The sequence below is a fragment of the Acipenser ruthenus genome, chromosome 47 (genome assembly GCF_902713425.1).
Source record: "Acipenser ruthenus chromosome 47, fAciRut3.2 maternal haplotype, whole genome shotgun sequence".
NCBI classification, from domain to species: Eukaryota; Metazoa; Chordata; class Actinopteri; order Acipenseriformes; family Acipenseridae; genus Acipenser; species Acipenser ruthenus.
Genome location: NC_081235.1, coordinates 3,342,189 through 3,357,728, shown reverse-complemented (window position 1 = coordinate 3,357,728; position 15,540 = coordinate 3,342,189). Strand labels below are relative to the sequence as shown.

The following is a 15,540-nucleotide window of genomic DNA, read 5'->3' as shown; positions in this document are numbered from 1 at the left end:
ATATTCAGATTTAGATTAAAGAAAAAAGATTTTAGGCTAGAACAGAATGTCTCCGCTTTGTACTTCCAGTGAGAGGACCAACCTACAACACTTGAAATAATTTGCGACTGATTAAGAAACCCACTGTGCTTGTCTAAGGAATTACACTACTCATTTCCTTGTACATAAATTAATGTCTTGACCTTTAAAAATGTCAGAGTATATTCAATATAATAACTAACATAATAGATCAAACTTTTTTTTTTTTTAGTTAATAGTTTCTTTAGTATAGTTTGTAGCGTACTGGGAAGAACACTTTGTTTTTAGCAAGCAGTATCTCAAGAATGGTCTGTGGAAAAGGCTTGATGTTCTAGGCAGATTTTTTTGGGTTATATCCCCTGGGGAAAGATTAACATAGGTTTGATATAATCCATAATCCAGTTGAACCCTAATATTGTATGCACCAATACAATTGAAGAAACAGCTGTATCTTCATACCAACAAACTTAGAAAAAAACAAAATCGCCAACTTTAAACTTACAGCAAACCCCCATTTTTTTTAAAGGGTGCTATATGTGTTATCATTATTTCAAATGCAATGACTAATGATTGTATAGTAAACCTCTTTAAGGCATAGCAAGGAAACTGAGAACTTTCTCTAACCTTGTGTAGTACCAGATATTTTAACAAGAAAATAAATTGTACCTATACAGTGCAAGGAATTGCACTTCAGTCAAGATTTATTAAAATTATTTTTTTTAGCTACCACTCCAATGCATCTAGCCTCCCCAACACTGTGCAAGTATTTTTCTTACACACTGACAATTGTATTTGACAAGTCAATTATGTTCACTTGATCTGCAAAGTAGTGAATACTGGTTTGCAGTTATTGCATTGATGGAGCTAACAGTGCCGTGGGGGGATTCTGTGGATGGGGCTTACGAGAGGAAGACATTTGGGTATGCAGAGTTAGCCACTGAGGTGGAACGGGGGGTGGCTAGTCCAGGTTTATCCAGTAGAGGTGGGATTTCAGGAATTCGTTGTGCACTCCATGACTCGGCTTCTTAGAGATACTGGATTCAGTGGACAGGAATTGCAGTGTTTAGTGGAGGCTCTCTCCGAGGAGGCAGACAGAAGTAGCAACAGCCAAAAGAGGCTGGTTGGGGTGATGGAGAAATTTAACATCAATGAAAAGGAATGGATGGCTAAGGTAAGTAAACTCGGCTGGGCTGGGGATTGGTGCTGGGATGCCAGCATCACTGTCGAGCTTTCCTGAGGTGTCATGGGCTAGTCGATGTAACAGAGGTGACCACCTGATGACCCCTGCGAAGTACCCCACCCAGCCCAATCCACACGACTGCCATGCTGAGACACTAGGGAGGCCGCACTTTGGTTGATCCCTGGAGCCAGCATCACTGCTGCTGTGTGTGCTGATGCGCCAGGGGGACTCGCAAATAGGCCGATCCCTGGAGCCAGCATTACACTTCAGCCACCAACACCGGGCCAACACATCCGGTGGAGGAACAGCACTGAAGGCTCATAAGTTACAGCAAAGTTACGTCTTGATTTGTCCCCACCACTACTATCTCATTTTATCTTGTCCAATATTAGCATTAAGTAATTAACTGCTACGCTCATGTAATGAAAATCAAAATTAGCATCCCTGGAGTTATCTTGCTCCTCAACTGTCTTCTAGCACAAAGCCAAACACTAGCGAGAGTCACCCTAGTGTGCTCTCTACCAAATAAAAGCGTTGTGTAAATACAGTCAATATCCAACAAACATCCCCATACTTTTGATCATCACATGTATCTGAAGCATGTTTTTTGTATGAGTTTGAAAACAATGAGTCCAGCACAGTTATAAATTAACCACACAGCTACCAAAAATAAATGGTATCCAGTTTATTTTTTATAATAGAAAGCCACTTAAATAACACAATTAATATGACCACAAATGGTTTTAATATAAAAAAGCCCTTTGGTGTTTATAAACAATCAATGAGGACCACTGATGGTCACTGAGAAACATTCTGAGATGGTCAGAAGGCTAGTATACTTTGGGACTATAATGTTGTACACAAAATAGCTAAAAACACAAACTTTGGTAACTTTACATTATTGTCCTTAAACGTATCACTAAACAGATTACTAAAATATCAGTTCTTTGCCTGAAATGAGCCCATGGAAGAAATTTCCATGCAGCTCCAAAGAGAACACATATACATACACACATATACACAGACAAAATATGTATATATACATGCATACATACATACATAAGGCTTAATGGTTCACGTGTTAATGGCTTACATGTAATAACTAAAAGTGTACCAACTATCATCCGCCATGATTGATCGTTTTCCTTTTGAAATTAAGGCTCTGGGAATCTTTTGTCTTTTTCCTGCTGCAGTGGGCTGAGAGATATTTTTACCCATGATCTAGCGTAATTAAATTAGGTATGGGGGTATACACATTGTCCAATAAGCGCCTAAATCACTGATTTTAGGTCGGACGGTCTGAACGTTTTGCAGAATACAGTTGTTTCGACAATAAACATATTCCAGGGATAAAAGGAAGTGCCGATAATTTGGTTTGTTGTATATGGACACAATTTTCTTTCAGAAAAGAAAACGCACCCAATAAGTGAAGAAATAAAAAACGTGGAAATTTAATTAAGCGTCTTGTATTAAGCAGTCGTACTGCTTAGGGCCAGGTTACAGGAGACGCTCATGCCCGATATTACTGAACTTACAACTGCAGACCTGCGCTTCGCTTACTGCTGTGCTTTCAAATAGAAAACGCTTCTAGATTTACATGTCAATGTTCTATTCATGGAACTGGCCCCATTTTGGGTTACTAATCACAGTAAGCATCTCCTGTAGAAGTCAAACATCTGCAGGGGTGGACTGATCAATTTGCCTGCCCTGCAGCATCTAGTCTTGTTTTCTATAACTACTTGGAAATGCATTACTAAACCGATCAGGCCTGTACTAGATCAGCTCTGAATTGGTAAAGGGTTATTGATAGCAGGGATTGTGTTACTAGTAACTCCTGCAGATTTAACCATCAGGAGTTATCTATATTGCCGGCACTGGATCATTTTAACACATCCCAACTTACTTCCATGTAGTGCAGGCAGCAACGTGCAACATGATCACTGCGCTAGACATCTAGTTTTATGTTTTAATTTCCCAAGTTGATATTAAGTGTGGTGAAGTTGTGTGACTTGAGTGATATTATCAGGAGCCTGTCCGGGACATCTCAAATGTGTTGATATTAAGAGGACGGTGATATTAAGCCGGTTTCACTGTATTCTGTAACGGTTTCAGTGGCATTCGTTTTTGAAAAGGCGCACTCTATATGTTTAGTTATGGGCAACTCTTCAGCCTGAAACACTGCTGACCGATAAATTCATTGGGTCGTTTTAAAAATGTGTGATCAATCACCGGCAATGGAAGCAGATACACCCATGCTCTAGACAACAAGGGCTTTCTTTATCCTAGTCAAGAGAAAAGATCATTCCGACTGTACAATACTGTGGCTATGGTTTAGTAAAGGTATCCCCTGAATGCGCCGAGGCTGGCAGAGTGACTGTGTGTGAAGGTAGAGGTTTGTTTGGAAAAGGCTCTCTGTCAACACATCTGTTCCAGGTAGGCAGACAAGAGCAGACCCGGAGGCAGGAACTCCTCCTGCTTGTTCACCACTTCAGTCTGTCTCTTCCCGTCACAGTCAGAACCTGTTTAAAAGAGAAGCAGCCTAATGGATCAATATCAATACAAACAACACAGGTCAGTTTTATTCTAATAATGGTAGAAATGTTTTTGAATGCTATTAAGATAAGAAACTTCAAAGCCTTTGATCATCACTTCTCTTCTATAAAACAGAAGTGACACAGGCACCTTGGAAAAGGATCCACACGATCAGTCCTGCCGGTCACTGGTTAATTCCAGTTTTGTGTTTGGTAGCCTCTCAGTGCAATGTCCATTTCGAATATTTAAAAAGAAACCACATGTGTAGACCAGGCACAATTCCTGATCTTTTTATCTCAAAACCCTCGACTAAAGGCAATTACATTGTATTCATTAATGTCCTTAAATTTCAATCCTCTTCAGAATGTGTTTTTTTTTTTTTCTTTACTTATCAGCACATTAAATCCTAATTGTGGCTTTGTTAATGGAACAGGCGAGGGATAATAGAGAACAGGAACAATCTGAAAACCTGCCCTGCCATCAGTTGTTCTTGTGTGTTCTTGGAACAGATTGTTCCTTCATTAAACTGTACTGCTACCTGACTTAGGACCGGACTAAATCAAAGACAGCACTTAGCGAACGAGGACGCGAAAGCATTCGCGGTAATAAAACAGTTCGAGTTAAATGTTTAATAAAGCAATACGTATTACTTCTTTAATCCGTACAAACAAACTCTTTTCTACTCACAGGGAGCTTTGCGTGGAGCAGGGTCTCTTTCAGTGATGGTAAAGCTTTTTAGATATATTTTCTTTTACTTCTTATCCTTGTAGTAAGCTACGACTACGGCACATTTTTACTTTTAAGTCCGTAGACATACTCGCATGTCATCTGTGACGTCACCTACTTTTGTTCAAAGTATTCGTTTCTTAACGGCACAGTGCTCCATTACATTGAACTTCGATCAAACTCGAGGCGAGCAAATGTAAACAAAGTAGAATACTAATAAAGAACGTATGAATGTTTTAACCACTTTAAAGAAATTAACTTTTAGTTTTTAACATTTGGGTACTCTCGTAAAGTACTTCAACATGTAGGCCTACACAGATACATGAAGACCAAATTCTCAGCATGTAAGAACAAGCCCACTGTTCCAGTACAAAGGAGCACAAACTTTATTTGGCTATGGGTTTTGAAACCTTGGTTAGCACACCTTTAAAGTAATGAATGTTGCCCATTTTTGCCAGTTAATTCAAAAACACTTCTGTAGGCTTTAGACAGTGCTGCTGATAGTCCTAAAGTCTTCATCCACATACCTGGTTTATGGGTTCATATACAAAAACTATTGTTCATAATGCCGTTAATATCCTGTGTATCAGGCATTGCAGCTTGATAATGGACCCTTGCCATTCATTAATTTATTGGCACTGTTTGATTATTAAGCTGCAACGCCTGCTGGGTCTAATGCTTTAATTTAAAGGCAACTCAGGAAGCACAGATATACTCACTTGCAGAGACAAGGTCCATATACTGGCAGATAGCATGAAGCAGCAATCTCTCATAGCTAGACAATAAATAAAACAAAATTATATATATATATACACACTCAGTATATATATGCACTGTACATCAACGTTTGTCGAAAGTGTTAACAGGTTTCTTTTTGGACTGTTTTTTAGTAGGCTTAATCAATTAAGTACTTCTAAAAATAGTCTTCAATCAATTTCTTAATAGTGTATAAAACCAGCTATAAATGAAATTAAAAGGTTAATGCTAAGAGATGTCACTGGTGAAGTCCTTGTTGCAGGGACAGGTTCCGTCACTGACTTCTCGGGCACATGCGTGGTACTGCAGGGGCAGTTCGGACGCTGGCGGGAGACGGGCCACCAGCCAGTTGGTTTCACAGGGAGGCCCGGCCAGGGACGGGCTGACTGAGGATCCCTGATTGGCTGGAGGGGTGTGTCCAGGTGAGCGCCTGACACTTTAAAAAGAGGACTGTGCTACACACCTTTGTTCTTTGTCCAGGTGAAAAGAGGCAAGAGAGAGCGAGACAGAAAGAACCAACTTGGATCGGCTACCAGACTAAATCACTAGGAGAGTTCGGGGAGAGTGAACTAGCTCAACAGTACGAATTCTGCCTTGTACGTCAGTTAACTGGGAATCCCGCTGCAGTGTGTAGAGCTGTAGGCTCTGGGAGCGGGACCCTCCTTTTAGTGGAGGTAGCGCTTGGCCGCCTGTATGCCAACTTTATTTTCTTAGCTGCGTTTTCACATTTTATTTTTGCACCTTACTTGTTGCTGTTTGTCCTGTTCCTTTACTTACACTCCACTCTGTGCTCACGTGCCCATGACCTCACCGTTGTTGGTACTATCACGTGGTTTCCTGACTTGTCTCATCCCACACTAGATGCTACCATTATTGGTACTCTAGCAGAGGCATCTTGTAATTACAACCAAAAGACAAAAAAGGACTGTCCAATCTAAATAAATCTGTGTACCTGCGTAGCGTGGTCAAACACAAGCTCTGTGTGACTCTCCCGTGTGTCAGCCCCTCTCTTACAGTCCCTCAAAACTATAATAAGAGAAAAGAGTTTTGAGATGTCTGAAGTTCTGAATCTGTTGATACAAACCTGCTCTCCAGTACTGCCTTGAAAACAGATTGCGGCTGTGCTGAGAAAAAAACCATCAGCTTCTCCTCTAGGAACTCCAGTGTACCCTGGGTCAGGAAAGAGAGGAAAGCATCACTGATCCACCACCTGCTTTCTATCACTCAAGGCTGGTTCATACAGTCGAAATGCAAAGAGCCCGTTAGAGTTGAGATAAATTCAAAATCTATTTTAGATCCTACTACTTCACCTGGTAAAATAGTTTGATATTCTTGGCTGTTGTAATGCAATTCATTATAGCTAAACTACTTTTCAGAGTTAAGGATTCGCCACCAAAAAAAAAAGCCCTTTGCCCATGCTTCAAAATGGGGCAAGCGTTTATGGATGAGACCTCTAAATCAAAATTCATTACTGGTTGGTCCTCCACTGTATCTCCCCTGCCACATGAATGGAGGGTTACATGAACAGGCATGCGGCCCCAGTGTCGGCTCAAGCCGTGTAAGATCGCTGCTCACCATTGGGATTTGCTTGCGCTTCAATGCAGCACGCAGTCTCCGGTCAATTCTCTGGAAGCTGTCTTTGGGGGTGTAGGCAGGGTACTCTGAAAGGAGGGAATCATAAATCCAACTTTAGCACACTTCTAGACTAAAACCCATTTAAATCTGCCCCTCATCTATGTCTATTTTTATGCCAGAATTATGTGGCAAGTAGTTATGTGTACTTTCTCAGAAACCAGCTTTCCAGCACAGAAACAGATAGCTTCCTTTGTTTTAAAATCAAAATGCATGTGTGCTAGAACGTGTTTATTTTAAAACTGTACATTTTATACATTAGTGCAAAATGGAATTATTTAATTAAGTACAATTACTTTAAAGTAAATCCTGCTAATGTTTATCTGCCGGGGGGTTGACCCACTAACTATGCATTTAGATCTGCAGCCTCAAAGGTTCAGGCACTATGGTAACTGGTTAACTCAGGTTTCACAAATGAATCTATATTTCTAGGTTGTCCTACCTTCTCTTTGGTCATTCTCTGCTTTCTCTGGAAGCTTTGTGCTGCGTTTTCTCTTGGCCTCTTCTTCCAGATAGACCAGTAGTTTCTCTTGCTCTTCCCCGGAGCGGTTCATAAAGTCATTCCACAGCTAGAGGAGAGCGGAGGCACAGAGCTCAGGCACAGGGAGGAGGAGGAGGAGGAGGGAATGTGGACACCAAGCACATGCTTCAAAGAGAGTAGCAGTTAGTGTGGAGATCCCAGGAATCTGGTAAAGAGCCCTGCACTTTTTTGGTAATTGTAAAAAACAAAAGCTGAGAAAATGAAAAAGGAATCCCATTTCATTAAGAGCAAATTCAATCAATATATTTTGAAGAGCATCACAAGTTGGAAGTTAAGGTAAAACTACGTCAAATAGACAAATGTTTCAGGTAGAGACTAATCACCATAAAACAGCTGCGGTTAAATGCTTTGAAGAACTACCTGGGACGCAACTGCACCAGGGACCAGCCTTTGGAGGGAGGAGCCCTGCCACTTTAATGACTAAAAGTAAAAAATATTCAGGTGTCGTGTAATCTACTAAGATTAGAAAAATAAACCGTAGCAAGGTAGTACTGGCAGACTGTCAATCAAAACACACATTTGTAAATCTAACAGATTGTCTATCTGGAGGCGGGACGCAGAGCGAGTGCTCTGCCAATAGGTCAGTGTTGTTACGGTCATGTGATTCTCTGCTGGCAGATGTGACACTATCAACGGATGGTAAAAATTCAGTCTTAAAAAAAAAAAAAATACATGCTTTTGGGATATTAATTTGTTAAGTGTGTTCATGATTTTTCATGATTTAATTGATGCCTATGATTAATACATTTTATGACTAATTTGAAGCTGTTTTAATATTAACTAAATTGAGTTATTAATCAAATTGACTGATCTTGTTACATAATTGATTTATTAACATGTCTGGATATACTGTTACTTAATTGATTACTGTCCTGTTCACTGTCACCAAATATCATAATATGTTTTTTTTTTTTTTTTTTTGCATTGCCAGCTGAGACTCCCTGTAAACTAACTCAGCTGGCAATCGAATAACCCTTCACACAAAAAATAAAACAAAAAGAAAATAACACAAAACATATTTTCATGCACAATCGTTTTTTCATATCTGTTTGAGGACTTACACACTCAAAAGTGGCTCTTTCTCATTCTAGAACCGAAACAATTTGAAGAATCTTTAATAAGTCCACCTGGTGTCAGTATACATTTCATCACTATGATCGAATGCTGTTCCAACCCCACACCCCACACCCCACACCCCACACCCCACACCCCACACCCCACACCCCAACCGGGGTACCTGCACATAGTTCTCATTGGTGCAGGCCTCTGTGAAGATGGAGGGGGGGGCTGTCTGCTCACTCTCCTCCTCTTCATCCTTCGAGCACTCGTCTCTCTCCAGCAGGTTAGCCAGGTAGCGAGCTGGTAAGGGGACAGGGAATGAGGAGGCATTGGGATAACCAAGGCTAGACTACTGGGTAGACAAGGCTTTAAAAGCCATTTCCTTATCTTTTATTAGCATTCTCATTGCTTATCGAATGGCCCTAGTGGTGCTATTAAGGATTATAAAACTTTGCTTAGGATTATGTTTCTATTGATACCAAGCACGCTTGTAAAATACATTCCCATCACAACTGTAAATGCAGAATTAGAGTAAGGGATAGACAGGTTCTTCTATTAAATGATAGGCCTGAGATTAAAAGGCATTACTGTCTGGTAGTTAACTGCAAGGTGAGAGCGTCTGTACAGACAACATGAAGAGGAAGGAAGGAAGGTTGTAATGAAACAGTTTCCAAAGCACAACAGTAGAGGCCAATACTCACTGTTCTCCAGTCTGCGCAGGCTCTTGCGCCCCTTAGCTTTGGGGGTGAGGTCGGAGTTGCGGATCGCCTGGTTGATGAAATGCTGCTTCCTTTTGGCTGGGGACACTCGCTTTGAAGGGGAGCATGGCAACGATGAGCAACAGTCATCAATCAGACTTAAAAAAATAAAAAAATTAAAAGGGTAACAGGCTTGGTAGTCAATATTGCAGAAAACTATTTGAAATCGGGTTGAATAATGACTGTATGTCCCGCACAATGTCTGCGTCCTGTGCAGCTGGTACTATGGTACTAGTCATCATGAGCCTCACACTGTAGGACTGTGAGGTCAGGCTAATTTATGCTGCATGGGATATATAGTTATAGGGTGGTGGGAGGATACATTGGCTACAACATGAACATAAAGTCTGGTTAACAAAGACTTTCAATTTGTGAAAATGGGGTTCACCTTTTTCTAAGGGGGGGGGGGGGGGGTCTTTTTCACTTTAGTTGTATTCTACCAAACATGATCAATAACACAAATTACACATGCTGTAAAAAATAAAATTAATTACATACCCCTCACATTATAACAAATTATTTGTAAACTATTGTATTTAAACAGGAAATTATAGGGAAGACATTCCAAAGGAGCCGTTTTAAGATACGGATCAATCTACATAACGTATCCTACACAATAACTTTTCGGTTGTGAGCCCCGCCCTAACTGACGTTCTACTTTAAGATTGGATAAAAGGTGTCATCATTCGGTCTGGAATAGGGTATTGAAAACTGTCAGTCACTCGGGCATTATTATAACCAGGTAACTAAAAAGAAAAGGCAAAACAATAACCAGGCAAAGCGCTGGTTTAATTATATACTGCAAAATCAATTTAAAACAATTAAATTGTACAAATAAATGCATAAAGCACGTACTTGTTTATTGATAGGCTTTTATTAAAAACATACCTATATTGTCCAAAATATGTGTATTTTTTAAAATCTGTATTTCAAGTGTAAAACTCCCCAAAACAATATTTATATAAATAAATGTAAATAAGGTCTTACATAATCGCTCGCACAATCGTGTGTATTAAATTGTTGACATATCACAATTGTATTTTCTTTCAAACATGTACAACACAAAACACCACACCAGCCGAACAGCATATGTACATTACACGACTGTTTCCAAAACATGTCTCCAAAATGGCGTCCCTAAACCATAAATAAATCTACTGTCTTTTATGGAAGCAAAGGACAGCGACTGCTATAACGACTTGAAGGCAACATTATACTTTTTTTTCATAAATACATTATTGACGTTTTGTTTTTTTGGAAGTCGTGACATTATTGGTTTTATATTAAACGTAGTCTGAGGAAAATCGAATTAAAAATTCCACCCTTCAATCCTATTTTCTAACAGTGACTGGCAGTATATCTATAATTGGCCTAATTAAACAAGGTAACTATTCATTAACAAGTTCAAAATGTTTTACTTTCAGTAATGTGTTTGATTGTTTTATTTACTTACAGATAATCCTCTTCCTGGACAGTGTCATTGTTGTTATGTAATACAACCATATTTGCAGTACAGAGAGGTGACTACGGCACTGCTATTAACTTTGCAATTAAAAAAAAAAAAGTTATTTATATTTTAAAAGTATAAATGACTTTTTATTGTATGTAGCTATCTATGTAGTATGTGTTGATTCTTACAGAAGCCTCAGCCTCCCGTTCCTCCTGAGGGAAGTGAGGTCATTCAAGCAGGATAGCGAGCACATTTAAAGGGGCAGCGCTTCTCTGCCGTCCAACATCACATAGGATATTATTACTCAGGTGTGACAAATGGCTTCTGGCTTTTTGAAAAGCAGTGTTACCAACGCATTGTTTTCTTAAAAGAGTCAAATTGTAAATGTTTTTTTCTTCTTTTTATTATTATTATTATTATTATTATTATTATTATTATTATTATTATTATTTATTTATTTATTTATTTATTTATTTATTTATTTATTTATTTATTTCTTAGCAGATGCCCTTATCCATAGCGACTTACAATTGTTACATTAAGATATCACATTATTTTTTTACATACAATTACATTATTTTTTACACCTTAATTTTAAGAGCTGAAAACTAATAAAAAGGTCTAATTAAGCAAATGATCAGTTCAATGAAGGGTATTGTTATTGACAATAAGTAATTGAGCTCAGTTGGAATGAAAACCAGCAGACACGGGGTCTGACTAGGGTTGGGAATCTAGTGTATAGCGAGGTATTGCCAGCAACACTAAAGGAAACTTTTTTTTTTTTGCAAAGAGGCAAATCACCAGATGGCGCTAGCTCTTACTTCTAAAGAGACACTGCCTGATCAAGCCCAGGTTATGTATATCTATGGCAGGCAGCAGGGTTGCCAGATGCTACTCATAAAATCCCCCTATTGGTGAATCAATTTCCCCCCATTTACACAATACCCGTATGGGAAAGGGGGAGTTGCATGGATAGTATTTACCATCCGAGGATTAAAAAATAATTCAGGTGTTGCTGTAATTTACTCAAATATTAGGCATCACTAAGAAAGTTTTCTAGGCAGTGAATTTCTGGAGTATATGTGTGATTGGCTGAAAGCTCCTGCAACCTTGTCCTCTCCACTGCAAGCCATACTTAACACCCAGGAGGCTTCCTGACTGACAGCCTTGACTTCACTGCCTTCACTGATTGACAGCCTTGAGAAGGCATAGACAAGGAGGATTCAAGCGTTCACGACTCCTGTATATTTTGTGTACTTTGTCAGTGTTTTTAGATAATTGAATAAATTAATAATAATAATAATAATAATAATAATAATAATAATAATAATAATATAAATGCTACATAACATAGTACAGAATTTCTCTGAAAATATTGTCTGTGAATCAAGAGTCATACAAAATGTTACCTCTCTGCTTTATTCAATGCAGTGGAGGAGTGTGCGTGTGTGGATGGTGGAGTCGTCAAGCGTAAGGCGGGACTTATGGTAAAAGGCTTGTACTATTGGCTATTGCAGTAGGCCATCACTGTCAGAAGGTAGGGTTAATATTTTTAAAAGACCATGAAAACACTATGGGAAAGTACTAAGGAGCTCACTACAGAGGACATAAAATCCCCAATTTTTAGCTTAAGCCCCCTATTTGAAAAATATTTCCCCCCACGTTGCCCCCCATGGCTACAAATGGATTCCCCCCCCCCCCCCCCCCCCCAATCTGGAAACCCTGCCAGGCAGCTAGAACTAAAGAGCTCCTGAATGGAGATGAAAGCACCTTAACACAGACTTCTCAAAATATTCAGAATAAACAACATTAAGTATCATTTGAGTAATTGACATTGGAACAACATAATTGCAACACCGAGGCACACAAAGTTTTCTTTTTTTTTAATAGAGCATATTATTTTGTACTGACCTATAAACGCTGAGAATTTGGGAACATGCTGTATATTTTCAAAATTATATAAGCTATTTATTACCTAGAGATATCTGTTTGTGTTTTTGTTTTATGCACTAAAGCAGAGATTCTCCAGATGGTGCTGTCAATAAACCCTACTGATGTAAGTGCATCAAACTCAGCCTACCTTTCAAAGAACCTCCACTTCAAAGGGATACACCACTTACTATACCTCTTCAAGCTGTGAAGAATCATTTGCACTGCAACCCCACTTCCAAGTTGCTTTTAGATAGCACACTTTAAAGCCAGGAGGACTTCATATATATTTTTAAAACACTGGCCGTGTATTGATATTCTGTTTCCAGTAAACTGGGACAGGGCTTTTATTATAGTTACTACATAACATGTGCATTCGCTATCTGACTTTCATATCAAACAGTGAATTAGTGAGGGGTAAAGTACAGTAAAGTACATCATGTGATGTCATCATTACCTGCTTTTTAATTTTTTTTTAATTAGCCAGATCACAATTGTATTGACTTGTATTGGAATTATGACACAGGGGTTAACTCCTCATGCACAATTGTAGTTTCAATGGGATTGTTAATCTCCACAGAACCCGTGAGGGCGACCAATGTGACCTCGCGGTTGGTGGTTGTCTTCTCTTTCAGGGATCCAGGGTTACAGTAAGTAACCTAACGTTCCCTTTCAATTCGAAGATGACCAAGCCAGCACCATCATACACAGTCGAGACTGTGTCCACAATCCAATGTGACAGACGCTGCTTTGAGAGGGGCTGTCCTAGGGTCCATGTCCCATGACAGGCAAAGAGCTGGTCAGACTGAAGCTGAGCTCTTATCCTATCCATGTAGAGTCTCAATGCCCGCACTGGGCAAAGGAAATTCAATCTCTCATCCTCCGTTGAAGCAAACGGAGGATGCCATACGACAGGGTTGGAAATGAATCTGCGCATAGTGTGGATGCAATCGATTTACTTCAAGAAGCAATTCTATAAAACGCGCCTCCTCTGCCTTCCTTGTATTTGCACTGATTAAACATGGATGCAGATGCACGATAACTTGGTAATGACTGCCAGCCCTTAAAATGAAATGATGTGTTCTGCATTTGTTGTTAACAACTGAAAAACAAAACTACATGTTTCTTTGCCTCTCTAAATTGAATTTGAAATGACTTGTGCTTTTTTAAGGTCAGGGAAATCAAAGACATCGATTGACCTTCAAAGGAATCATACACAGAGCTTTGTCAACTTTGTAACCATGGCAATGCAGATGAAGATGGGGGTAAACCTGGAGTTTTTATAATTGGACTCATACAGAAAGCAAATGTATAGAGTACTTCAACTTACCAAAACACATTGCAGTGCCCTATTGCACCCCATTCTACTGAGTTTCATATTTTTTATTTGTTTGTTGGTTTTATCAGTGCTGTTGACTTGTTCTGGCTACAGACAGGCACCAGGAGAGCTCCCCTATAAATCTACAGACTGACAGACAGATAGACACCTTTTTATCTCCCCAGATTGCAATACTCATGTGTGCTAAACAATGTCCTAACCACATTCCATTACAGTCGGAAAAGTGCTTTTCTATAAAGACACACAGACAGTCACCCCCTTATATACCCAGACTTGCAATTGCCAAAGAATTTACTAACCAAGTTTCATTAGTTTAGAGTATACTCTGCCATGACAATGCTGCACATGGCAGGGTCAAAGCATTCACTCCTACACAACTCAAGCTGGACACTTCAACAGGGGACATGGAGTCTTGAGATCCAGACAGTTATGGCCGTAAGAACATAACATTGGGTCCACTGTGTACCTTCTCATTCTGCAATGGCCAGATGAAATGGGAATCCCACACTTGTGCTGTCTCATCTAATTCACCTGCAATAATAATAATTATAATTGACAACAATTATGATAATATGCTCTGCTCTATAATGAAGGTTGCTTCAACAATTACAAGATGAATAATTGCAGAGCAGCTGGAGCTGGGGGATTAGTTGCTTGTCTGACCTCACTCAGACACCTCTACTTTCTATAAATATATAGAAAATATTTAATGAGCAAGCCTTCTTACAAGTATAGTGTTAACAGTATACATGCCAGAAATATTTCTTTTAAAAAATGAGTATTTGGACACAGTGACTTTGCAGTTGTGTCCCGCGGCAGCGATATTGAAGTACAGTCTACTGCAGTTTGTGTTATTTTATATGATTTTTTTTTTTCAGAAATATGTCAAATGTTATAGATTTGGATCTGCTCGGCTGTTATCTCTGAGAGAGACGCATATAGAAATCCAGAATTCCAGGCACTCTCTCCTGAGGAAAACCACCTGTCCGTTTTCAGTTCCAGGATTTCCCCTCACAATTTTAGGACAGCCACCTAAACTCTCCACAGTTTCCACACAGTAGCCTCCTGCTGTCTTTGGGTGTTTGGGTTGAATTTAGCCAGATCATTTTTCTTTAGAATCCATCAATGCATCCATGTATGCAAATACCTCAAGGTTTCAATGTATCACATGAATCCAAATGTCATGTGTAATTAGGGCCCTTGGCATGGCAGTTGCGCAGATGAAGATGTCTCTTGGATCAAGTTCATGGAAAATTAAAGAAGCTTCTTCGTTCTTTACATGCAAACCATTTTCTCTGAATTTTGCATACATCTACCTGTAATTGTGATGTTAGCCTGAAGTATGTCGTTTCCCATGGATAAAAATGATTATGTTGATGGATCTCTTTTTGTGAAATAGTTTCCTGGATTTCAAAATACATTTCAAATGTATTCCATTTCTGTGTAAAATTGTGATTAAACATTTCATTGCTAATTCTTATTCTATACTATTCTGTACATGCTGTTGCTGTATGTCATCATCCTAATAGCTCTAATTTTGAATTGACAGTCATGGCGGTATGTTACTGATCAATGTGGGGCTGCAGACGGTTCCATCTGCAGTCTACAATCCAACATGCA

General features: G+C 39.3%; 1 protein-coding gene across 2 annotated transcripts; it reads right to left on the bottom strand.

Moving 5' to 3' along the window:
* Nucleotides 1-1,868: 1,868 nt before the first annotated feature.
* Nucleotides 1,869-10,883, bottom strand: LOC117428811 (R3H domain-containing protein 4-like). Of its 2 annotated transcripts, none has more exons than XM_034047748.3 (8): nt 10,656-10,882; nt 9,146-9,300; nt 8,623-8,744; nt 7,287-7,413; nt 6,788-6,873; nt 6,297-6,382; nt 5,176-5,231; nt 1,869-3,717 (listed from the first exon to the last, which is right to left on the bottom strand). In XM_034047748.3, exons 1-8 carry the CDS (start codon nt 10,703-10,705, stop codon nt 3,614-3,616), a joined length of 786 nt encoding a protein of 261 aa, XP_033903639.1. In that variant the 5' UTR covers nt 10,706-10,882; the 3' UTR covers nt 1,869-3,613. The 2 variants fall into 2 exon arrangements, 1 of the variants encoding a protein (XP_033903639.1); XR_004661646.2 differs by having other exon boundaries at nt 3,641-3,717; nt 6,165-6,382; nt 10,656-10,883.
* Between the last annotated feature and the right edge of the window lie 4,657 nt (nt 10,884-15,540).